We start from the raw sequence: 26112 nt of genomic DNA, 5'->3' as shown, positions 1-26112 counted from the left end.
TTTTGATGTCAAGCCCTTCCCTTCTCCTGATCCAAGCTGGACGCACATCATTCAGATGCCTGGTCTTTCATCTTCCCCTTTCCTCTTTAGGGAGCGCTTTGTATAGAGCTACCCTCACTGCATTTCTCCATTTAGCTGATTAAAGATTTCAAAAGGAAGTTAGACACGGAGGGGGAAGAAAGAAACGAGACCGGGAAGGAAGAAGCTCCAGGAACCACAGAACACTTTTAAACTGACTTAAGTATCCCGCTTGCCTCTAAATGGGAGCATGGGTTTTAAAATTCCTACTTTGTGTTTACCCAAGAAAAGTCTTCCAGCCGTCTTCTTGGCTTAAACATTCAAATGCTCAGTAATTCAGAGGCCAATGGGCCAGGATGTGGATTCCTCAGGATCCGCCCCCTCACCTGTGCTCTGTCCTTGGACCTGGTCTGTCTTTGGTTCTTTCACGGGTCGGGCGGGGGAAAAGCAAAGGAAGAAGATGCCAGGCTTCGAGGTTTGCTGTCTGTCCGCCCTCATCCCCAGGCTCCTGGCGGCGGGTGGCTGTGTGTGTGTGTGTCCACACACGTGCTTTTTCCTGACCTCACTTTCAACCTGGCGCCTCTCTGATGTGTCTGGTTAGCGATGTCGGGCCAGAGAGCTCATCGGTTCTGGGCGGGTTAGAAGTGAACGCAGGCAGGAGGGTCAAGCGGGGCTGAGAAGAAGGACGGCATCTCACACCTGCCTGTCCAGCAGCCCCTGCGCACCCCCCCAGCCCTGCCTCCAGGCCCAGGGAGACGAGAAGGCCCATCTGTTTGTTGACCCTCTGAAGTTCAGAAGGGTGGGGCAAGAGGTGTGCTCCCGGCCCACAGGCCAGCCCGAGCCCCTGGCCTTCCTAAGTCTTCGCACGGTCTCTGCCTGGCCCCGGGCACAGGGGTGGTCCCCAGGCCAAGTGACGGTCAGGCTGTGACTGGGGAGGCTGGAGACGTGTTTTCATAGTGGCTCGGCCTAGATGGTGGGACAAGTCTCGCGGATGGATCATGTAGGAAGGGGAGGCTGAGGTCAGTGCTGGGCGGGCAGACAGTGGCCAATTACAGACCCCTCGGCTCTCCTCTGGTCTCCGAGACGCCAAGGGGAAAAGAGCTTACGGTTTGACAGCCTCCAAAAAGGCCACTAACGCTGAGTACCCCCATTAACACCTGGGTGACCCCCACTCTCCCCGGGGTCCTGCAGCCCCTTGGATGGAGTGTTGGACTCGATGGCCCTTGGGTTCCCTTCTAGCCTGGATGAGTTCTGACCGTGCACAGTTACTTCTGCACTATAAGGAGGGCAAGGGCTTCTAGGGCCCCACCCCACCCCGTCTCCTGCCCTGGGGCCTAGCTGGGCCCCGCGGGAGTCACTCTCGCACCCCCAGACTTCTGAGGGCAGCCGCTCTGCGCAGGCGTCCACAGACTCGGGAGACGGTGTCTCTGCCCTCGCCGTCCCGCTCGGCGTCCCTGCATCACGCTTGGCCTCCCCAGGTGACGCGGAGGGGACTCTACCAGAGCCGCATCCACAAGGCAGCCCCGGCCCTCGCCGGCCCCCGGTCTCCCAGGCCGGCTTTCTCACCTGGGGGTGAGCGGCACCTTCTAGAGGCTGTGCTGAGCGGCGGGTGGGAGCAGGGGCCCGGGGACGGCCACCCGCCAGCAGTGTGACGCAGACCTGATGGCTTAACCTGTCTAACCCCACCTTGCTCACCTCCAAAACGTGGGGCTGGCGTGAGGATCAAAGGAACTAACACGCCTGAGCGTGCAGAACGTCTTGGCACACAGAGGTCACGACTCCTGTGACTCTGCGGAGCTGCTTTTAGAGGAAGGGGGCGCTCCGTGATCCAAGCCCATCGTGTTATAATCGCGCCCCCGGCGGAAAGCAGGGGGCTGTTTTCCAGGCTGCAGGGGACCACGGGCCACAGGACTCCTTTAGAACCAAGAGGGAGGGCTCTGGGTGGGAAGGATGGCCGGCAGCTTGCCTCCCAGGCCAGAGGGCTCAGCCCGAGACCAGAGGCCAGGGCGAAGGCCCTGCTTCCCGCAGGACCAGGGCTGAGCAGGGCAAAGGGGGTCACGGATGATGCAGGGGACGGGCTCTCTCTGGGCCCAGCAGCCCCGGTCCCTGTAAGCCTCAGTCCCAGAGGGCTGGGCCTCCCTGCCCCTCACCACCAGCTACACCACAGGCCCGGTCACTCAGTCATGTCTCGTGTCCTCATGCAGCTCACACGGGTCCGATCACGGGTGTCAGCAGGCTCACCAGGACTCGGGAGCTGGGGACGGTTGGCAGGGACAGCCTGGCTCAGGGCGCCCCTGTCCCACGGCTGGAAGGACAGCTCAAGTCAAAGCCACGCTCTGGCGGCTGGTCCCCGTGGGCCTTCACCCCCCCACCATCCACGCGGCCCGCACCCTGCTCGGGGCGACCCTCAGAGCAGAGCTAGGGACTTTTTCTAGGCCGGGGAGGGCTGTCCCGCTGAGCCTGGGCACAGGTGCTGCTGCCTCCAGAGCTAAAAACTAGGTCACGGCTGGCGAAAGAGGCGGTGGGGCTCGGCCCCTCCGGCCCCTCCTCTCTCTGGTCAGACGCGGGGGGCCGAGGCTGCCACGTCAGCGATGGGCACGGGAAGCGGGGCAGGGAGGGCACAGCACTCAAGGCTTCTTCCTGCAGCCTTTTCAGGCTCAACTTGATTGAATCCAGCCCCGGCCCTTCCTTTCTGCGTCTGGATGTTTTGTAGCCTCCCCTGCCCACACCGGGCTTGTCGCCGGGAAGATGCCACCCGGGCCCCAGGGAGCCTGCCCTGGCAACAGGTGCCCAGGAGGGAGGGAGGGCCTGGGAGTCCTGAGCGGGACTCCGGCTTCTGCCCTCTTGAGTGAAGCCCTTCCTTTCCTGACACTTGGAGCCAGAGGTGGGGTGCGGGTGTCCTCTCAGCTTTCCAGGGGGGCGTCCGACGCAGAGCCTGTGCCGCCCACCTCACCCATGAAACACCTGCCCAAACAATCCCACCTGAGTCTGATCAAGCTTCTACACCCAACTGCTAGAACGTCACCAGGAAGGCATCAGAAAGCCCAGACGGGGAGAGAGTAAAGCACAAATGACCTGGTTCCCTCAACAGGTAAATTGCAAGGAAAAAAACAGAGATTGATGGGGCGCTTAGAGACTAAAAGTGACTTGGGAGACAAATCGACCAACTCTAATACATAGACCTTACAAATTTAGATTCTGATTCAAATAAACTGCAAAAAAAAAAAAAAAAAAAGAACAGCTTATGGGTCAATTGGGGAAATTTGGAATTGCCTGGTTATTTCATGATATCAAGGAATGACTGTTAATTGTTTTTAGGTGTGATAATGGTCTTGTCATTACCTCTTCTAAAAAAAGGATCCTTACGTTTTTGAGGTACACCCTGAAATTTTTACAGGTGACATGATGTCTGGGGTCTTGGGTGGGGCGGGGAGCGGGGGAGGGTGCAGATGGACAGGATTGGCTCTGAGATGGTGGCAGTGAGTCTGGGTGATGACCTGGAGCTTCATTGTAACGTTCTTTTCATTTTTGCCTATTTTTGAACATCACCATGATAAAATCTGGACAGAGGAAGAGGAGGAGGGGGAGGAGGAGGAGAAAGGGAAGGAGCAGTGCTGCCGCCACCTCCGGGGTGCCCTCCTGGCTTAGGTCCCAAGCACCTGGAGACCGTGGCAGCCTTCCCGAGGCCTCCAAGACCAGGGCCAGTGTCACCGGGTGGGCTCTCAGTGCGGAGCCTGGTCAGGGGGTCAGGCTCTCAGAAGCCCTGGGCAGGTGGCCCTCCCTCTGCCCACGGCGCTGGGCAGGGCCGGGCAGGCACTCACCGCAGAGAGGCAGCTCCTGTCCTCGCGGATGACGGCACCAAAGCCCAGGAAGCCAGTCACCATGACGAGCGTGCCCGCGAAGATGAGGATGTAGGCGGACGCGGCGAAGGTGCTGGAGGCCAGGACGCCGAGGTAGCCGCTCTTCTCCACCAGGGTCCAGACGCCCACGGCCATGACCGCGGCACCCCCCATCTGCGGGACACCGGGTCTGAGCACCCACCCCCTACGAGGCCCTTCTCGTGCATCATCTCATTTGGTCCTTTGAGGAGCCCGTGGGAAGCGTCTGGCTGCCCATTTTGTAGATGGGGAAACAGAGGCTTACCCATGGTCGAGGGGAGAGGTAGGGACAGAGTTTGGATCCAGGTCTGACTCCCGGTCCCGTGCTTCCCACCACGATGCCTGTGCGTCCCCGTCATGAGGCAGGGACACTCCAGTTGTGGGGACCTCCTCCCACCGTCCCCGCCCCCAACCCTGAGCACTCCTCCCCGGCTTGCATCCCTGGCGGGCCACTTTCACAAGCCCCCTCCTCATCGCCTGTGGGGGAAGCGCGACTGGGCTTCTCATCTCTGCTCTACAGACAGGACGAGGCCAACAGAGGAAGGGGAGCTGCCCGAGGGCCGCCTCTGCGGGGCGACGCAGGGCAGGGCCAGCCCCAGCTCGGAGCCCAGGTCTGCGGCTCGGCCAAGCTGCCCCTCAAAGGAAGGGACACACGCTCCACAGGCTGGAGTCGTTCTGGGACGGCAGGACACCGAGCAGGAGGGGAGGTGTCCTCTTTGCTGACCGTCTGATCCCTTTCGGCCCTCATCCCAGGAAGGGACGCTGGGAAATACAGCTGCCCTGTTCCTTCTGCAGTGAGGCTGAATGACCCTTTCTGTGGCTGTGATCCTGGGCAAAGTATGTGTGTGTGTGTGCCCGAGGTGCCAGATGGTGAGCAGCAGCGGTGTCTGCCCAGGGTTTGGGGGGGGGCAGGAGCCCGGAACCTGTGACCAGATCTGCCACCTGCTCCTGGGAAGGCAGAGGTCCGTCTGGCCCCCAGCCTCCCTGCCTCATCTGAGGATGAGCTCTTCTCAGATGGGGGCTGCTCCCTCAGGGGGTCCTGAGTGTGGCTGAAGGTGGGCAGCCCCAGTGGGCTCGGTCCCACTGCCCCGATGACTCTGTATAACCCGCCTGCCGTTCGCAGACCTCAGCGGGCTCTGCACCAGGCCCCTCCATGGCTCAACTTTCCACATTCTCTTCCGAGCTCCACAATAGTTCAGGAGGCTTAGGGCAGGCAGGCAGGAGCGGGCATTTTCTCTTTTGCATATGAAGAAATGGAGGCTGGGGAGAATAGAGCGTGCTCAAGAGGACACCCTCCTGCACATGCCCCCCCTCCCCCCACAGAAACCCACCCAGAGTTTCGAGATTGAGATGCAAACCCAGGTCAGCTGAGGGCCAATGTGGGACTCTGTCCTGGGATCGCACACACCGGGCTGGGCCTGCTCCCCTACTCACTCCTGCTTTTTAGATACATCTGTTTTCTTTTAAGGGGCGTTTCATCCCCCTTAGCACCTCTAGCGGCTAAGAGAACCAGGTGGAAGGACGTCGCACAGCTCCAAATGGAATCCACCTCCTTTGATTCCACGGCACATATTTTTTCTCACATTTTAACATCTCCAAAACCAGACACATGTTATGGTTGATGGCATCTTACAACCACGCTTGGCCGCACTCTTGCCTTGCGGTACAGAAAACAATGGTGTAGCTTACAAGTGATGGTATCTTAGGCTGGATGAAATCCTGGACTACAATAGGCTTTCTAATTCTCTGGAGCGTGGGCTACCTCTGGTCACATAACCTCCATGACCAGTGAGGAATTTCCTCCATCTGGGTCAACAGGATTGTGTCAAGTGAGGGTTTCCAGCAAAATATTCTGCACATATTCTTTCTGCCCCTACAGCATGCCCGGGAGGCTTGAGAGAGGGTCTCAACTGTGCGTAACTGGCTATGTGACCTAAAGATGGTCCCTTAACCTCTCTGGGCCACAGTTTCTTCATCTCTCAAACAAGGTGGATGTATTAGACCAGTGGTTCCCAACCTATAACTACCAAGGGCCCCTTTGATTACTTTTCCCCACGGGTCTTATGTTTTGAAGGGTTTCTGCCTATCAAACACAGTGCATTAAGTAATAGTTCATTTCTCATTTTTTATTCATCAAAGGCACGTGGTAGTACCAAGAAGAGATTCTGAGCAGCATGCAATAGTCAGTGTGACCACACTGAGTGGATCTAACTTTTGACGCGTGTGGAGTCTTTATAGAAATAGGTACATCATCCATTAGGCTTGTCAACCCCACAGGCTTAGCGTCGGATCCGGAACCACCAAAAGGGGTACGTGTGGACAGCACTGGGGACACCTAATCCGCTGGGGGACATGGAACCCACTGAGAATCAGATAAAGAGCTCTGGACGCTTTGCCCAGAGAAACGTCATCCACATAAAATAACGCGCTCAGCTTCGGGGGCTGAGGCCTCATCTTGCATCTCACAACGACCCCGGTGTAGACGCCTCTGGGGCCCCCTCCACCTTGCACCCTCTCAGGCAGCGCTTCTCAGCTGGGCCGCACCACCACCCAGACACCTCTGAGCATCAGCAAGGTGACTGGATTTCTGGGGGTGGCATCAGGCCCGGATCCTTTACTAAGCTCCCAGGTGGTTCCAGTTGAGACTAGTTTCCTAGTCAACAGGCGTCAGTCCTGTCCCCTCCCCCAGCAGGATCCCAAGAACACCCTCCGCTGGGGCCGCGGCCTGGAGGCCCTTGGCCCAGCTCAGGATTGCCCCTCCCGCCGCTTCCCTGTCTGCATCAGGGTGTTTGCTTTGATAGGAGCTTTCGGGTAGAAGGTGGGGTAACGAGGGGCAGGATTTTCAGCCCAAACGGAGGAAAGTTAAATTATGCAAGAAAGGAAAAAACTATGTGCTCCCAGGGGAGGGAGGGGGTGCTGTGAGAAATGCAGCCGCGGATAAGCACACTGAGCCCCTAAAAGAGGAGCGTATCCCGGTCACAGAAACGGCTGGGATCTCGCAAAGCAGGCAGGGCTGCGGCTCAGCCAGGGCGGCAACAGGGCCCTCGCCCACAGTGGAGGGTCTGGGCGGACACACCGTCCTGATTAAGGTCTGGAAAGCAACAAATTCACACTGGTTCTGATGTGCAGAAGAAATCAGGAGGCGAGTCCGAGTCAATGGGGCCCCCAAACCTCCCCTGGGGTGTCACATAGCGTCTGCTGGGGACACCCAGTGGGATTTGCCATCAGGAGCAAGAGCGTTTCAAGTCCTTCAGGGGGTGTCCTGCTTGGGACCCGGTTGGCTCTTTAGATCTTTCCTTTGGACAGGAGAAGTCAAAGCTGCCCAACGTCGGGACAGATCACCAGAGGGAGTCTTGGGAGGGAAGGTGTCAGTCAGTGGGCTTGGGTCCCAGCCCTGGCCGTGACCCTAAGTGTGTGACTGTGCAGACATTTCGCCTCTGGAAGCCTCAGTTTCTTCATCTGTAAAATGGCCGGATGAGAAGCTCTGAGGTCTTCCCCATGGGTGACATGCCCCACGACCATCTGCCAATACACCTCCAGCAAGATGCTCATGGCTTTCGTCAAGCGGTTCAGAGATGCCGTGTCAGCAGAAAGAGCCGTGGAAGAGGCCCTGCGGAAGACCTATTGGGGCCGGAGCCAAATGACCCTGCTGAGCTGTGCAACGGCTATTTGCATAGAGTTGATTCAACAGTATTTGGCTCTTTACAGAAACTGGGTTGGATTTCTTTGGAATATTGAGTACATTTTTCAAAACCATAGCCTGTAGCCAATCAGCCAGAAAACCCTGCAGAGGGTGAAGCTGGCCTTCTTACCAACCAGGACACAGGTAGGCCGGGAGGGGCGGGCAGGTCACCCAGGCCGTGTAATTTTAGGAACGGCCCATTTACAGAGAAGAAGCATGGCCAAAAAGTTGCTTGTCATCATGGGGAGAAGGATTAGCCTGAGCGGCCGCGCACACTGAGTCTTGAGAGACCTAAGGCTGCAGACCCAGAGGAAAGCAGGCAGAGTGTAAAAGTCATTGCAGGGTTTTCCTCTCCTCGTCAGGCTGCTGAATGGTTTCTGGGCTGGGATCGGGGAGGGGACCGGCCAGTGGAGCAGGCCCAGGACGCTGGGGCTCCCAATACGGGAGGACCCCGGGGCAGGAGTGCTCTCTGCCCGCAGTGCCGGGGTGCCCGTGGCACGGGGAGGGGGCGGAGATCACACAGGTGGTGGTGCAGTCCACTCCCTTAAGTGTTTGCTGGGGGCCTCCAGGTGCCAAGCACCACCTGGACTGGGAAGGACTGGGGGCTGGATGAGTGTTCACCCAGTTAGAACCAGCCCTGTGCTCCGCCTGCATAGCCCCTGGGAGGTTGGAAAAGTTTTGATTATTAACACTGCCAAGGAGCTAATTAAAATAATCCATTAGAGAACAACATTGCAGGGGTGATGGGAGCCGTAGGGACCCGTGTAGCAAATGGGAGGGGGAGGTAAAGCATTTCCTAGGCGGCTGCATAGGAAGCTTGGGTCACATTTTCTTTTTTTAGGGTCATGAACGCTTTGACATTTTTGGTTCCTGACCCAGAGCTGTATCCAAGGGAGCCGCCCCTGCCCAGTGAGATGGTCATGTTCAACTCTGCATTAGTCGAACTGCATGGTGGGGGTGAGGTGGGAGTCAGGGGCAGGGTGATGGTGAAGGATGGGGGGCAGGCGTGGGTTGAGTAGGGGGTAGGGGTCCAGAGATGGGGCAGAGCTTAGATACAGGATGCAGGTGTGTATTGTGACGCTATACTTCAGCTCTGCTGATATTCTTCATGCTCTGCGTGTCTGAACTGTCCACACCATCAAAACGTCCTAATCCAGGTTCAACCCTGACTCGGGGGGACATTTTGGAGTCCAAGTAGGCATCAGAGTGGTGGGTCTAAGGCTGTGTCTACGAGTCAGTGGTCTATGGAGATGGGAAGGGCACCAGACGCAGAGTCAGAAAACCCAGACTTGACCTAGAACTCTGCCAGTCATCTCAGCTGAAGTTTTATCATCTACAGAATGGGAATGAAGATAATTACAGAGTGCTTGTAGAATCATTTTGGAGTGTGAGATGATTTATAACCCTCAAATTGTGCTATGGTGGCAGCTGGTGGAGATTGGGTTTAAAGTCTCATCGAGACCTTGCACTGCACGACTGGCACCTGAATCCTGCCCACCTGGGGGTGGAGGGGGTGCTGCTCCCCCCATCCCACTGCTCTGGGTGTTTCAAACTTTGGGATGTAACCATTTAGGGCTGTGAGCTAAACTTGGTGGGTGGTAACCTGCGCTAAAAAACCAAACCAAACCAAACCACCACGCTATAGAGGAGAAAGCATCAGAGTGCACTGCACACGGTAAGAGTAAGCTTAGCTACGTGAATGACGCTTCATGTGAGCAATTCTTATGCTTCCATGAATTTCTTATATGGGTCATGATCCCCAAAGCCTCCAAGCCAGAGCTATGGACATAGAAAGCTGTTAGAGATGAGGCGTGCTCCTTAGTCTAATCATAATAGCTGTGCATAACAGCTAAGCACCAGGTCGGTGTGTGTCAGACACTGTGCGAAATGTTTTTCTAAATACTCATCTTTAATTCTTACAGGTACTGACATTCCCATTTAACGTATGAAAAACGTGAAGTTCAGTGAGATTAAGTGATTTGCCTAATGTTTTAGTCTGCTCAAGATTGCCCTAATAAAACGCCATAGCAGAGCAGCTTAAACAACAGAAATTTATTTCTATTTCTCATGGTTCTGGAGGCTGGAAGTCCTCCAAATAAGGTGCTGGCTGATTCAGTTTTGGTGAGGACCTTCTTTGCTTACAGACGACGGCTGTCTCCTCACTGTGTCCTCACAGCCTTTCCTCTGGGCAGGCTTAGAGAGAGAGCTCTCTTCCTCTACTTGTAAGGCCAATCCCATCGGATTAGGACCTCACTCTTGTGACTTTATTTAACCTTAATTACCTCCTAAATGCCCTGTCTCCAAATACAATCACATTGAGGGTTAGGACTTCGACATATGAATCCCTATGGGTCACAATTCAGTCCACAGCACCTAATCTTCCATGGCAAATAGACAATGGGGTCTCAATTTGAGCCTGAACTTGAGCCCAAGTTTTCCCGGCACCCGGGACACTGGGAAAGTGCAGGACTCAGAGCTGGAGGCAACGGGTAACGTCAGAGCTGATGGCCAGGCACACCGGCTTAGGGGTCAGAGACAGGGGGCCTCCAGCTCTGGGGCTTCGGGCAGGTTGCTTCCACCTTGGTAAAACGGGGCTCTCATAGAGCCGTTCACAGCCTCGGGGCACTGGGAGGATGTGGGTGGAAGCACAGCCCAGGGGAAGGCCTCCAACAGAAAGCTCCATGGATGCTGGGAGCTTTGTCCACGGACGTATCCCAAGCGTCCGCAACAGGGCTTGGCACTTAGCGCATGCTTAATAAATGCCATGGAATAGATTTTCAATTATCGCTGACCAGACTACCTGGATGTTAGCACCAGCTTTCCTTATCACCGCGACAAGGCCTTGGGCAGGATTCCGAGCTGGGCGTGTCTGCTCCCTGTCTGTAACATGAGGATATCGGTGATACAGCCACCGGGGTTGACCTGCGGAATCGCAGGCGATAATCCACGGAAGGTCTTTATCCAGCAGTACCTCTCAGATGCCAGGCATCGCGACCCCGACCCCGCAGGGAGGACCTGGGCTTCCCTATCCTCTCTGTGCTGGATTTGGACGGCGTAGCAAGGTGATGTACGGGGAAGGACCGCTGTTCTGGGGAGAAAGGAAGCGTGAGTGTTCACCCAATCAACCTGCCTCTGCCGTCCAGGTCACCTTCCGTGTCTGCGCGGGGGCGGTGGGGGGGGGCCTTGGGAGGGGCCTCAGTGGACAGCAGATGGGGGCTCTTTGGGGACCCTCCCTGTTGCTCTGCATAGATTCTACAGGGAAGGGGGAAGAGGTGGGGACCATCCACAGCACAGACACTGGCTCTGCCGCGAGTCTTATAAGAGAGGCTCAGCGGGGAGGACCAGCAGCTGGACTCCAGGGTGTGCGGGAGGGATCCTCGTGGACAAGGCCCCCTCCCTGGGGAAGTCTTGAAAATTCCCAGGGGTTGTGCGCTGACAAATGTGCGAGGCTGTGCTCTGCCGCGGGAGGAGATGGGCCGGGGGTCTGCCCCATGTCTACTGAGGAGGTCACAGGGGGCCCAGGGGATGGATGCCAGGACCCCGAGGCTTGGACCATCGAAACCGACCATGCCCCATATGGGGAGGAGGCTTGGGTGAGTAGGTCCCTGGAAGCTGGGCAGCATTCAGCCAGGCTACCCAGCAGGGGTATTTTCAACGCAAAGCAGGGAGGTCTGTATGGGGAGTTGCTGGGCTGACACACTTGCTGCCCATCTGCCTGACAGACCCCAGGTCCGCTCAGGTGGAAGGGACCACACGGGTGGTCACCACGCCTGCTGCCCGCTCCCCCTCCCAGGCCCCCGTGCACGGTCAGGGCCTTGGGCTGAGCAACTCACGATAAGCCTCCTCTGCTCTGGGTGCCCAGCGGGTGTTGTCTACACTGAGCACCCTCTCCCTCGACCCCCCTGCCCACTACTCTCCTGAGAGCACTCCCACCATGGCATCCACTGACCTCTGTGCGGCCACTGCCAGGCCTTAAGATGCGTGGCGTGTCCTCTCCCTTTAACACGCTCGACTCCCCCATCTCCTACTTCTGGGACACTGTCTTCCTGGTTCCCCCCCCCTCGGCTCTGGCTGCTCTCCCCACCCCACCCCCGGGTGACCACTCGGTCCAGCGCGCCAGTCTCTCCTGGTTTAGACAGGGCAAACGGGGACACTGTGGACCCTGGACGCACCCCTGATATCTGGGACTCCCACGTCTCTCTCTTGCCTGACTTCTCAACCCCCATGCTCTCCCTGGGGTTCTCACCCAATCCCGTGGCTGCAGCCACCATGGGGGTGGAGACGATGCCCATATGAGACCCAGACCCCTGAGCTGACTTCTCTCACCGGGCATCTCTGCTCAGATGGTCTCCTGGCAACTCAAACGCACCACGCCGACGTCTGACCTCGCCACCTGACCCCACGCTGCTTGCCTTCCTGGGATCCCGTTGCGGGGATGGACTTACATATTCCAGACACCTCTGCCCTCTCGACCGCATCTGATTAATGACCAAATCTTGTCAATTTTGCTTCCTAAATCCCTTGACTCTCCCCAGGTATTTCAATGCTCGCTGTCACCCCCGCAATGCAGGTCACCACCATCTGTTGTCCTGATCAGGGCAAAGTCTAGAAGGAATGTCCACAGTGGTCATTTCTGGGTAGACAGTATTATGGGTTGAATTGTGTCCCCAAGAAGATTTGTTAAAGTCCTAACCCCAGTACCTGTGAATGTGACCTTATTTGGAAATAAGATCTTTGCAGATGTAATTAATTAGGGTAAACTCATTAGGATGGGCCCTAATCCTATATATGAGTGGGTCCTTACAAGAAGAAAAAAATGCTGTGTAAGGATAGAGACACACAGGAAGGACAGCATGTGATGACAGAGGCAGAGACTGGAAAGACGCAGTCGAAAGCCAAGGACTCCACGATGCCCGCCACCACCAGGCACTTGCAAGAGGCAAGGAAGGTCCTACCTAGAGTCTCAGAGGGAGCACGGCCCTGCTGACACTTGTTTCGGACTTGATTTTGGCCTCCAGAGCTGTGAGACCATAAATTTCTGTTGTCTTAAGCAACTCAATTTATGCTCCTTTGTTACAGCACCCTAGGAGCCTAATACCCTGAGATATGGGCCATTTTTTTTTCTTACTTATATTTTTTAGTATTTTATCGATTATTAGTGGATACATAAAACTTTATGAGCGGGAAAAGCACACTTATTACAGTAAGTCCCCTACGTACAAACCTTCAAGGTGCAAGCTTTCAAAGATGCAAACGTGCATCTGGTTCCAGCAAGGAACCAGAACCTGTACCATCAACGTCATGCGTGAGTGAAATTGCAGCTTGCCCTCTGTCTCCTATTGCTGACGATCCTTCAGCTCTACCACCTCCCACCTCCTCTCCCTCCTCCAGTCAGTAACTCTTCCTGCCTGTTCACTCGATGCCAGCCCCTGTGTGCCAGCTGTTGTACTGTACTACTGTACTTTCCAAGGTACTGTACCGTAAGATTAAAAATGTTTTCTTTATTTTTGTGTGTTTGTTTTTATGTATTATTTGTGTGAAAAGTGTTATAAACCTATAACAGTTCAGTACTATATAGCCGATTGTGTTGGGTACCTAGGCTAACTCTGTTGGACTTATGAACAAACTGGACTTATGAATGCGCTCTCGGAATGGAACTCGTTTGTATGTAGGGGACTTACTGTATTTTTAAAAAATCCTCGCTCAGCGAGAATCTTGAACACCCCGCTGGATTTCTCTCTGAGAATCGAAACTATCTACGCCCACACAATGACCTGATCATATCACTGTGGTTTTATTATTCCACTGTCTTCATCTACACAACTTCCCTATTCCAGGAAACACTTGCCCAGGAAGAGAAAAGTTGCAAATAAAACAAGTTCATTGTTCGTTTTAGGAACTTTGCAAAAAGCATTTAAGCAAACATCAGATTGTTTAACTTCTGAATAGATAGCATTGTATGTCTCCTCTCCAAGACTCTTCTAAACCCTTGCCTTGCTGTGTGTACCAATCCTTAACTACTACACCATGATCCTTCCCAGTATTAAGCAATTTCATTAATCTTACTGGAAGACTCTGAAAAGGCAAACATAGCCCATCTTTGCCTCCGCCTTTCTGAGAGGCTTCTGGGAGTGCATCCTTTGCCATGGCAACAAGGAAACTCAGCCCTGCCTTACCAGCAGGTTGATCTGGTGGCATTTTCGGGCCTTCTACATCTAATATATCCAAAATACTGCATTTATTGAATGCCTTCTGTGTGCAGAGACAGAATTAAGCACTTCACATACACCATTTCAGGGCATCTGTGAAATACACTATTAACAGATAAACTGAGGGACCTCCCTGGTGTCGCAGTGGTTAAGAATCCACCTGCCAATTCAGGGGATACGGGTTCGAGCCCTGGTCCGGGAAGATCCCACATGCCGCAGAGCAACTAAGCCCGTGTGCCACAATTACTGAGCCTGCGCTCTAGAGCCCGCGAGCCACAACTACTGAGCCCGCGCACCAACAGCCCATGCTCCACAACAAGAGAAGCCACCAGGATGAGAAGCCCGCGCACCGCAACAAAGAGTAGCCCCCACTCGCTGCAACTAGAGAAAGCCCGCGCGCAGCAACGAAGACCCAACGCAGCCATAAATAAATAAATAAATAAATAAAATTTTAAAATAAAAGATAAACTGAGGCACATTAAAAATGTTAAGTTGATCTGAACAAAACTCGACTTGAATCAGGCAGCATCCCATCTAGCAGATGCGAAGGAACTCTGAGAGCCATACAAAACGAAAGACTTTTCTAGGCAGAAGGGATGGGAACAAGGAAGTTATATTAGGCAAAAAAGCGGTTGGTCATTGCCAAATAGCTTTCGTTTAACTGGAGACACAGGCTCAGCCAGCGTAGGTGAGTTGCCTACAGCAGAGCCTGTCTGCTGACAGCAGAGCCTGCACCGTTAGCCCTCTTCTGCCTCTCCAGACTCATTCCAGTGTCTGGCTCTTTCGGGACCTGATGGTATTCTGCTACCAATTATCTGGATAATTGCCTCAAGTGGACAGACTCCTTTCTTCCTGGATGACCTAGCCCGGGTGGTTTCCCCGGGGGGGAGTCGCTACAGAGACCATTCCCGATGCACAGAGGCAGCCCTGGGCCCCCCAGGACTTATGTTTCTCTGCCTCGGGCCTGGAGAATGTGAATCATGAAAGGCAAATGGGCTTCGGAGGAAAACAAGCAGTTATTTGAGGCCGTCACATTTCCCACCAGTCACTGGAGCCGCCAGTTAGCGGGGGAGGAAGAGCCAGACCTCGCAGACCGAGGCCGGGACGCAAGCTCATTGCGATGCCCGGATGCTGGGCGGTACGGACTCCACGCCAGCCTGCAAGCCGGGTCTTCTGTTCCCCCTCAGTAGCAAATGTACACTTGAATTTGCTTTCAAGTAGGCAGAGTTTGCCCACGGGTGGTCTTTGATTTGGAAAAAATCAGCTCCAGAGCAATGACTCACAAAAAGCAAAGACGGCTTGACTCACGCGGTGCTGGAGAAGCGGGTGGCGCGTGCCGGGTTCACTTACCCAGAAGAAGAAGTTAAAGACGGCGAGTAAATACTTCAAGTAGACGGTCAGCCAGTCGTCCTGCTCGACCTTGTAATGGGCCATGGTTGCTGGGCCTGCAAAGAAGACACACGTGTGGCCAGGGGTCCATGGAGACGGCCTCGCCCACCCAGAGCCAGGCGAGGTTCCCTTCAAAGGGCGTCCTAGCCTGTCTGGCCAGGGACTCTCAGACTGGGGGTGTGCAGCCCCAAGCAAAGAGCAGGGAAACGCCAAGGTCATTGGACACACAATGGAGGTGAACCACACAGAATTTTCTAGCCCTGTGGATCTTGGTTTGGCCCTTCTGATGCAGGACTAACCTGCAAGTCTTCCTACAGACTTTGCACTGTGCTATTGTGTTCTTATTCTCCCCCGTCTTAGCAGGGTGGCAGGACACAAGTTCACCTGTCCTGCACACACACACACACACACACACACACACACACACAGACTCGGCGTGCCTGCCTTGTGGAATCCTGTATCATTTGAACAGGACCTCTGCATGCGCAGGTGAGGCATGAGCCCCAACTCAGAGCATCTGTGCTGGAAAGGACCTCGACGATCCCCAGGCCACCCCGCCTGTCCCCAGCACCTCGACTTTCCAAAGGAGGAAGCAGGTCGGTAGACCGAGTGGTTTGGCAGTAGGAATGACAAGATCTGGAGTCTGGCTCCCTGGGTTTAAACCCTGATCTGTCACAAGGTATGTGAGAATGTGGGTAGTTACGTAACCTCTCGTCCTCTGTGTCCTCATCTGTACTGGAGAGAATAATGATGCCCACGTGGCAGGGTTGTCTTGCAGATGAAATGGGATGATCTATGTGAGGTGTTGACCACCATCCCTGGCACGGAGTAAGTGCTCTATACGGTTGGCTATTATTATTACATGAGGCAGGGGTTAGAACCCAGAGCACCAGCCCTAAAATTCCTAGTCTTTGCCCCAGAACCAGGCTCCTTTCCCTTGTCCCGATGCCCGCTGGTGGGCTCTCTGGGAACCGTGGCGTCAGTGGGATGAGAAGATGGGGGTTCACGTGCCCAGTGATCCTGTTTGCATCTAAATCCCAAAGCAGCCTCCGAGGTCTCTCCTCGGGCTTCTCATTCCCTGGGCTCCCCCACACACACGCTCTGACACTCAGAGCGTAGCTGCTCCTTGAGGAACCGTCCCCTTTAGGGGGCCCTCTTTTATTCCAGACCCAGAGCAAGCAGGCCTTGGTTCTGCCCACCTCCATCTCCCTCTCCTCCATTCCCACCAGTGTCTGCTCGGGCCCTCCCGCCACCGCCCTGCCCCCCTCCGCGGCTGGTGCGGGCCGGGCCCAGATTACCTCCCCTGCGGCCACCGTGCTGAGTTTTATTTCAAGCTCGTGGGCTCCTGAGACAGGGCGAGAGGAAGACAGAAAAGAAGAGGTGGCTGTCTTATTTGGGATTTCTATTTGCAGACCTTGAAGAAGGTAATTTAAGACTTTGTCTTCTTGGTAAAAAAAGACAAAACCCATTTTTCTCCGATTTAGTCTGAGAGGTAGGGTGGTGGAAAAAATACAGAAGGAGAAAAAAGGAAGCCCTATAAAAAAAAGTGTAAAAAGCGGTGCTAGATGGGGTCGGCCAGGCGACTGGCCCGGGAGCTATTACACGGTCATTGTGCACAAGGTCCTGACGAGGGACCCTCTGGGCCACCAGGGCCATTGGTAAGCTGACCGTTTGTTTGGGGCCCAGCCCCTCCTGTCTGCATTCTCTTCTCCCTTTGCCTGGTCCTCCCCTCCCAGCTGGAGCCCACTGTACTCATGCACCAGAACCTTCTCTAGACCTGCAAACCAGCGGGTCAGGACCCTCTAAAGGAAACTATTTTTAAAAGAGTTCAGGCAGATGACAGGATTTAACAAAAGAAACACATTTCTAATGGTAAAGTTTCAGCCCTGAGGGGTAGAGAAGACAGAAGCCCCCGGTGCTGTGGAATGTCAGGGTCAGCAAAAGCCTCTGGACTCACTTAATCCAACCTTCTGCAGAAGGAATGAGAAAATTAATACATGTCTCAGTTAAGACTCATTTTCAAATGACCTCTCTCAAGTCACATGGCTAATGGTTTCCTAACCCCCTGTTCTGTGCTCCTTACATAGGACCCTACCATACGTGGGGCCCTATGCTAGGGCTGGCAGAAGCCCCCAAAGAAGTGTCAGAACCAGCTTGGAGCCAGATGCCTGGATGTGAAACCTAGCCTTGTCATTTCCCAGCTGTGTGACCTTGGGCAAGTTACTTAATTTCTCTGTGCAGCTAACACTTACTGAGCACTTATTACGTGCCAAGCCCAGGATTAAGTGCTTTACACGGGTGATCTTGTTCCAGCTTCCCAACAGCCCTATGAAGTAGGGTTATTCCCATTCCTTTTGCAAGATAAGGAAACTGAAGCTCCGACAGGTTAAATAAGCTGCCCAAGTCACAGAGCAAGTAAGTGGCAAAGCCCGAACAGAACGAGGAGCTTCTGACTCAGCCCAAGCTCTTACCCAGCATGCAGTGCTCTCAGGACCAGAGCTGCCAGGGAAGGGAGCAAGGAGGACCGAGGTTGCTGACTTCCTTAATACCTGTTCTCCCCTCTAGATTAGGACAGGAATCCCCCATTTTAGTTGGGTACTTGGCCCCCTGGAGCAGACGACACTTCCCAGCCTCTCTTCCTACTGGGTACAGCCAGGATTAACTGCTCGCAAAAGGCACGGAAGCAGAAGCAGTGTATGCAACTTAAGGTATCATCTTTGGGTGTATGTTTCGTGTGCGTTTGAGAAGGTGAATCCTGTCACTGTAGGGGGCAGAGTTCTATGGGCGTCAATCAGGTTAAATTTGGTAACTGCACTTTTCACAGTGACATCCTCGCTGATTTCATGTCTGCTTGTTCTACTGTCTATATTGAAAAAAAAGTATATCAGACTCCCACTAGGACCATGAATTTGTATATCCATCCTTTAACTCTGTTCATTTTTTTCTTTTAAAAAATTTTTATTGAAATACAGTTGATTTACAATGTTGTGTTAGTTTCAGGTGTACAGCTAAGTGATTCAGTTATATATTCTTTTTCAGATTCTTTTCCATTACAGGCTATTACAAGATATGGAGTACAGTTCCCTGTGCTATACTGTTGGTTAACTCTGTTCATTTTTGCTGCATGTATTTTGCAGCTATTTTAGGTAGTACATATAGATTTGGAGTTGTGATATCATCCTGGTGGATCTCTTTATCATTAGTAAATGTCATTCTTTATCTCTAATAATCAGAAATATCCTTAAAGTGAGGAGAGGCATGTCTCTCTGCACCCCTTTCTTCTTCTAGTTGGTTGGAATGCTGATGTAATGGCTAGAGCTCGAGCAGCCATTTTGAGGCATGAGCTGGAAAGCATGATATGAAAAGTATAGAGCAATGAGTTCAAAGAGCCTGGATCTCAGATGATTTTGGAGTTGCCGCACCATCCATGGGTTGCTCACCTCCAGGCTTAGTTTATATGAGAGAACAAAAAAACTTGTAGCTTCTTTAAGGTACATGGTTGAATATTCTATTACCCATAGCTAACTTCACCCTGACGTGGTAGATGGAGTGGTGGGTACAAAGGTTTGCCAGAGCACGCGAGCAGGGGCACTGAGGATGGGGCAGTAAGACGGGTGGTGATGTTGGGCAGTGGCCACCAAGCTCTTTTAACTGTACACTCCATCACTAAAATGTTTTGAGCACACCCCATAAATATGTATGTTTATTTATAAATTTTATTCATGTACTATTATAGATCTATATGGTAAACATCATCAAAGCTTAATTTTGCTTTTTTTTTTAAAGATGAAAATAATTAGGAAGAGGAATTCTAAGTAGATAGTCTGTCTCCACTTTGGGGCCAACTGATGCTGGTTTTAAAATGGAGGGGTGAGAAGTGTACAGGTAGGGAGGGGTCAGATCACGAGCAGCTAAGCCCCAGAACTTGGACTCATGTCCTAAAGTGATGAGGACCACAGAAGAGCACGCAGCGAGGCAGTCCCTTGATGAGACCTGCATTTCAGAAAGAGTTCCCTGGCAGGGGCAGAACAGGGCTGGGGCCAACTGGGTGCTTGGGGACCAGTTAAGCAGTTGGTACAGTTGGTGCAGATGTCCAAGAAAGAGACAGTGGGGTCTGAACCAGGCCCGGGCAGCGGGATGGAGAGCAGGGGACAGACATGGACAGGCAGGCCATGTGTACAGCTAGGAGGAGAAGCGGGAAAGACCTCATCAGCCTTGGGGAGACTGACGTGCATGGGAGCGGGCCGGAGGAGAACAGGCGAGTGCGGGGTCGGCCACAGCACCACGTGCTGCCGAGACAGCCAATCACAGAACGCGGCAGGGCTCACCTTTCCCAGAGCAGCATCAGCGGAGGATGACTCGGGTCAGGAATCCAGGAGTCAGGGTGGGGAGAGGGCCTGGAGACCCAAGGTAGATATTTTCAAATGAGAAGGCGAGGGAAGCAGCTAGAAGGCCTAGCTGAAGTTGAGAAGTGTCTTTGCATTGTAAAGAAGGGAGATTTGCATGCTCATTTCACTGGGAAAGATTCCCAGCCACCACTAAACCCTCCTGCCTAGTGACTGGGGATGGGTGGACGGGCTGAAGGCGGGGGGAGAAGAGCCCGTTTCTCCCAAGTGGTTCCAGATGGGGCCTGGCAGGCAGCCGTCCTAATGTATTCTCCTCCCCTGGCCCTTCTTTCACCCCAGTTTTCCTCAGCCCTTCCCTGTGATTACGAGCATCTCATCAGGGGAGGGGCGGAGGGGGTGGCGGTAGGAGGGAGGGAATGGCCACAGCAGCCCCTGGAGAGGGGAAAGCAAACCCAAGCTGCCTGACTGGCCTTATCTCCCCCCCACCACCACATCTCCCCCACCAAGGGACCGGAGGAACCAGGGCTTCAGATCATCCTCCAGGACCATTTTCCCCGAGCTCTGAGGAGTGTCATGAGCCCCATTTCAGCCAAGGACGTCTCTTCTTTGGCCTTGTAACTGGCCTGCTGCCCCCCCGCCCCTCCCCGGGCCCGCCCCTGAATCTGGAACCTCGGCCCCTTGTTGCTTCCCCAGGTGCTTTGGGCTCAGCAGGATCCCACCCTACCTGGAGGCGGCCATCCCACCTTCCGTGCCGGACCCCACTGCCCACTGACCGCAGCAGTTTGTTTGGTCCTTATTAGTACCTTTTTTTGCTGCGAACAGGCTGATTGACTTTGGACACTTCCTGGCTCTGTCCCTTCACTGTCTCCTGGGCTCGGGCAAGCAGCTCCCCTCCCCTGGGTATCTGCTTTCCCATCCGTGGGGCGGGGCAGCCGTTCTCAGGAGCATCAGAATCTGGAGGGCTGGTTGGCACGGGCAGCTCAGCCCAGCGTGTCCGATCCATTAGGACTGGGGTGGGACCCTGGAGAACAGACTCCCGGGCAGGATAACCAGCTATCCGATTTGCCCAGGACTGAGGGATTTCTCGGAATGCTGGACTTTCAGGGCTGAACCGGGACCACCCTGGGTGAAGTAGGGGGGTGGTCACCCGACTCCCAGATGCTGCCACTGGTCTGGGGACCACACTCCGAGTCACTGTTCTCCGAAGCCCCTTTCAGTTCTCCAAGTCCATGGCCTGCACAGTGTAATTACCCTTTGCATCTGAACAGACGTAACTGAGCGGGTGGGGCGGAGCCCCAGGGTGGGTGCATCCTCTCACACAAAGTCCACATTTAGGACACAGATTTCCCGGACAGCCTCAGGGCGCCGGGTCTCCAGGCCAAGGCTCTGACTGCAGAACAAAGCTGGGATTCAGGGAGAGCCAGCAGGCCTGGGGGCCTGTGCTGTAGGACATCTCAGAAAGGCTGCCTCAAATGCCTTGATGGTGAAGCGATGGATCTGGGGACCGCGTCAGGCCGGATATGTAAAATTATGGGCCCTGAGACCTGGGGGTCACTGTCTCTTCTACGGCTTGTCGCCACCCCACTCCGCCCCAGAGAGAATGAGTCTCAAAGTGCAGAGAAGACGAGGGACACGTAGGCAGAACCCCGTTGGCTGGCCGGATGTGCCGAAGTCCCGGTGGGCAGGGCAGGGCTCAGCCAGAGGGAGAGACCAGAGCAGAGGGGACCACGCTGGGCGCTGGCTGAGGGCAGCAGAGGGCAGGCGGGTGCCTGGGACCTCAGCGTATAGATGCGAGGCTCTGCCGGCCCCTGGGCCAGCTGCATCCTTCGCTCATTCAACAGACACGCGTCGAGTCCCCACGGTGTGCCAGGAGCTGTACTTAGAACCCCTGGAGTTCGCCCTTAAGGAGCGGACAGCAGCCATGGGGGTGGTGGGCAGGCACACGCGTAACCTCCGGACCCTGCCAGTGGCCCAGAGGAAGTGGCACATGGACCCTGCCAGATTGCGACGGGGGCGGAGTGGGGGGCATTAAACCTGGTCCTTGAGGACAGGCAGGGTTTCTGCGTGGGGAGGCTGCTCAGCCAGAGGGGACAGCACGAGCAGAGGCTGGACACTGCGGCTGCAGAAAAGTCTAGAAAGTCAGGCCAGGGGTCAATCCTGTTGGCCGCACTCGGTGTGGCTTTTCCCTCCCCACACGCTCTCTACTCCTGGGCTCTCACCAACCTCTTATTCTCTGCCTGCTCCCGTTAGCACAAGCTCAGGTTGCGGGTGCCCTGCCTCTTCATTCCCTAAGGGAGGACTGCCCTATACTCGGGGGTGGAGGGGGGAGCTTGGTGTTTCTAAAATAAAAACAAAGCCAGTATATTTGCTGTGGAAAAACCAGCTCCACCCTCCCCCTCAGTTAAATAAGTGCCACTTTCCTCCTCTGGGTTCTTGGTCAACAAGAGGCCAGGCCTGTGTGACGGTCAAAGAGGTGGAAAGGAAAAACAGCCTAAGTGGTTTAACGTGTAACTGAATTTAGGCTTCAAATGAACCCTGGTTGCAATCCCCGCATGTGTGGCCCTTCTTTGCCCTCTTGCCCCTCTGTTTAATTTCCACGTGCCTGAGACCCTATTCCTGGTGGGTGGAGAGTCCCTCTGCAGGGGTCAGAGAAGTGAGGCTTCCTCGGGCCTCTGAATGGGACAGCTGAAGGGGAAGCATGCCTGGCTCGGCCCCTTTGAGAACCGAGGAAGCCGGGCTCTGGGGGTGGGGTCGGGGTGACACACTGGGGCCAAAGTCACACTGCAGATTAGAGGCAGGACAGGGAACTGGCCTCCTGTCTCCATGACCACCAACAGGATTTTGATTGGCTGATGTCATCATCATCATATCAACATTTGCTAAACGCTAACTAGGTGGTAGGCACTGAACTAAGTGCTGTATGTGCATTAATTGATTTAATACTGAAAACGATCCCACGGGAAGATTATTACCCCTTTTACAGGAGAGGAAACCGAGGCACAGAACTAGAAAGTGGAGAGAGATGTGAGAGTGGGAGCATATATTCACTTGTCTCTGGGCAGTTCTAGTTTTGGCCTCTTGTAACTGCTTCCGGCTCGGTGGCCTCTGGTTGAAGCTGAATGAGGGGGTCTTCTCTGGGCAGAGACCCCAGCCAGGGGCTGCAGGAGGCGGCGGGGCCAGTGTTCTCTGACCCTGGCAGGATCCTGGGTCAGAAGTGCCATGGCAGCCGTCACCACCAAGACACCAAATGCTTGGGGGCCCTCTGGGGGGACCATGCCTTTCTCCCTGGTCCTCCATCTCCTTGACCTCGAGGCCAAGGTCAGCTGCTAGCACTACAGGGAGACAGGGGCTGGTCTGGGGGCTCTGGGTGACCACTGGCTTGCTCTTTTACATCATCGTATTTATTGTGTGCAGGTAAGGGATGCAGGTAACTCTTTTGGACCAAGCTTAGGTTCAACTGCTAACTATAGTGTCATGTGGATGGTGCTGGAGGTGAAACTTGAATTAAAACCCCAGCACCAAGAACTTAGTCTTTATCCCCAGAGACACATGTTTTCCTAAGTACGGGACCATTTTTTGCTTCATTTGCAGGTGCCAACGTGCATTCAGTGAATTAGTCAGGGCTGTGCTCAGAACCTGAGGCAGGTGGTTTCGCTGCCTTCTGACTCTCTACATTTATACATACACAGAGCCTTTGGAGGTTCTGCCTGTAGGCGAGTATCACCCTTTGCTGTTTTTCCTGGGTCCTTTTAAAAAAAATCTCAGTCTGACCCATGAAATGAGGGCTTCCCCAGTGCTTATGGCAAGAATGAGCGAACAAACAAAAACAGTTCTAGTCAGTGGGTCAGAAGATCCTGGTGTGAATACCAGCTGTCACCTACAGCAGCATGACCCTGGGCAAGTCACAGGACCTCTGGGCCTCAGCTTCCTCCTTTGTGAAATGGAGCTGATGCTGGTCCAACTTTGCCTCCCTTGCAGGTTGGTTGTGAGGATCAAATGGGCTGAAGAATTTGCAAGAACTGTGTGGATTGGTTTTTACAGCCTCAGTGCCATGCCAGGGTAAAGGCATTATTACAACCAACCCCCAAGAGGTCCTTGAATGACGAACAAGGTGTGGGTAACTCTATAGAATACATCAGCCAGAGGCCATGTATCCGATCGTTGGGGATACAGTCTCAAGGCCTCTGTATCTAAGCCCACTTGCCTACTAGTGGTCTCCACTTAGATGGCCATGACAGGAGACCTTGTCCCCAGGTGACCAGGAAGAATTCAACTGCAGAAGATCAAGACCCTACTTTAACAAAGTAGATTGGTTCAGACAGGACAGTCATTTTAAAAGAAGGGCGGATACAAATATTAATAATATTTAACTAAGGCTAATCTTGAGATAAGCCTCAAAATCATGAGAACCTATCAACTAACCAGTCGTGGAAGAAGGCAAGGTAAGAATGATAAAGAATTACACTCTCTATAGAATTACAGGGAAATCAATTAGAGATTATACATCAGAAGGCAACTGAGAGCTGAAGGGGACCTCTACCAAGGGTTATCCTAGAAATAGTGCAGTTGACACCATGTAGGTGTCTATTTACCATGTTTAAGTATAAAACTGTAAAATATATATGTGGACATTATTTTTCCTAGTCTTCTCTTTCTTTTTATCATTCATCAATACCTCCCTTTCTAAGTTCTGTTTCACCCAAATGTGTCTCTAAAATGCACTTTTTGTATAACCTTCTGCTAGATGGGTTGGTCTAAGTTTCATTTGAAAGTCTTTTAAACTCTCCTACATTGGTCATCTGAAATTTTCCAGTTTGTACTGGCATTTCACTTGAAAGTGTGGCAAAAATCATTTTTTTCTATACCTTTTTCTTAAAAGGTAGACATAGTTGAATGTTATCACTCATTTGTTGTATTTTAGTGTGAATTTGTTAAATCGGATGATTTCCTATTTTTCTAAATTTTTAATATTGAAGTTTAAGAAATATATAGTAAAGTGCAGAGATCTTAAGTGTATAGCTTGATGATCTTTTTCAAAGTGAATACATGCATTTTAAGGCTATGTGTTTCGCCCTGAGTACTGCTTTGGCTGCTCTCTGCACATTTTAATTTGTCATATTTTCACTATTCATTTCAAAGTATTTTCTAATCCTCACTGCAGTTTCTTTTTTGATCCAAGATTATATGTATGTTGCTTGATTTTTCAAACATTTGGAGAATGTTTTAGTTGTGTTTTTCTTGTTGCTTTCTGGCTTATTCTACTGTGGCTGGAGAATATGCTCTGTATAATTTCAGTCCTTTGAAATTTGTTGAGACTTGCCAGAAAATCGTTTCTTTCAGTGAATGTTCCATATGCATTGAAAAGACTGTATACTCTCCAGTTTTGTTAATTATGTCATTAAAACATATATTCCTACTGAAAAAAAAAGAAGGGGAAAAAAGGCAAGGGTTTTGGTGAACATTAAGCACCTCATCTCAGTTCTCAACACGGCAAGATGCTGTGAAAGAAGCATCCTCTGTGGGGGGGGGAGGGGCTCCAGGGGAGGGCTGCTGCCTGGGGGGCCTGTGGGTGGGGCTCCATGGGACAGCATAGCTGGGTCTCTGCCATCAAAGCGGGGCTAATGAGGTCATTAAGCCCAGAGAGTGAAGGATGTCGCCCTACCCATTCCCTCCCTTCTCATAACCCCTCAGCCCCTATGCAGGATTTAAGGAGGACCGGGCTTGGCATCCAGAGACCTGGGTTCTTGTCCCATTTCTGTTTTCTAAGTTGCTCTGTGACTTTGGGCCTCGGTTTTTCTCGTCTATAAAACTGCAATGACTCTATCTCCCTTACTGAGATGGGTAAAGTTGCAACTCCATCGCAGGACTTACTGCTGGCACGTAATTTCTGCATCACCTGAGGCTGCATGTGTATGATCGTGTGCCTACAAATAACAAGGGCCAATACTTATTGATCATGTACCACGTGTCAGGTATGGTCCTAAGCCCTTTGGAAGGGTCCCCTCTTTTAATTCTCCTAGTAACCCCATGAGCAGACGTGAGCATCACCCCACGTGACAGATGAGGAAAGGGAGACAAAGGTTATAGAGCCTGCCCTGGCCAGGCTGTCAGTAAGGAGGGGGTGGGATTCAGAGTCATGCAGACTGGCTTCAAAGTGGCCTCTTCTCGGGGGGACCATATGTTCCACTTTGCCCACCCAATGCCAGTTTCTCTGGACAGTCCCGGTTCACACCTTTTGTCTTGGCATGATTATTTGCAGTGCCCTTTTCACTTAAAAAAATATCCCGGTTTGGATGTTCATTCAGTCCTGGCTCTTCACCACTACCTTAAATCGGGTGTCAACAATATTCAATTATTTCTCGAGCACCTGACTCTTTCTGCCCCCATCCCCTCCACACACTATAGGTTTCTCCAACCCACATGCTCTGACACCCAGGGTCACCAACCCTACTGAGAAGCGTAAGGTGCTTCCCTTAACCACAGCATTTGCTAAGATCTGAGCTCAGCCCGTATCCTGAGTGTGCCCCTCGGCACCTGACCCGAGGGTGTCACGGGATAGGGAAGGAATGAATGAATGGATGAACATATGC

At 53.2% G+C, this 26112-nt stretch overlaps 1 protein-coding gene across 6 annotated transcripts in view; it reads right to left on the bottom strand.

Annotated features, from left to right (window-relative positions):
- TSPAN11 (tetraspanin 11) overlaps positions 1-26112 on the bottom strand; it is a 64035-nt gene that overhangs the window by 21722 nt on the left and 16201 nt on the right. For all 6 annotated transcript variants that reach the window (XM_007170220.2, XM_057557594.1, XM_057557596.1 and 3 more), the window contains exons 3-4: positions 15138-15232; positions 3840-4031 (exon numbers count right to left, since the gene is read on the bottom strand). In XM_007170220.2, coding sequence (XP_007170282.1) covers positions 3840-4031; positions 15138-15232 — 287 coding nt within the window. The remainder of the gene's footprint in view (positions 1-3839; positions 4032-15137; positions 15233-26112) is intronic.

This window comes from Balaenoptera acutorostrata, chromosome 11 (assembly GCF_949987535.1).
Source record: "Balaenoptera acutorostrata chromosome 11, mBalAcu1.1, whole genome shotgun sequence".
NCBI lineage: Eukaryota > Metazoa > Chordata > Mammalia > Artiodactyla > Balaenopteridae > Balaenoptera > Balaenoptera acutorostrata.
Note: the sequence above shows the minus strand (reverse complement) of the source record. Positions and strands in the feature narration are given on the sequence as shown.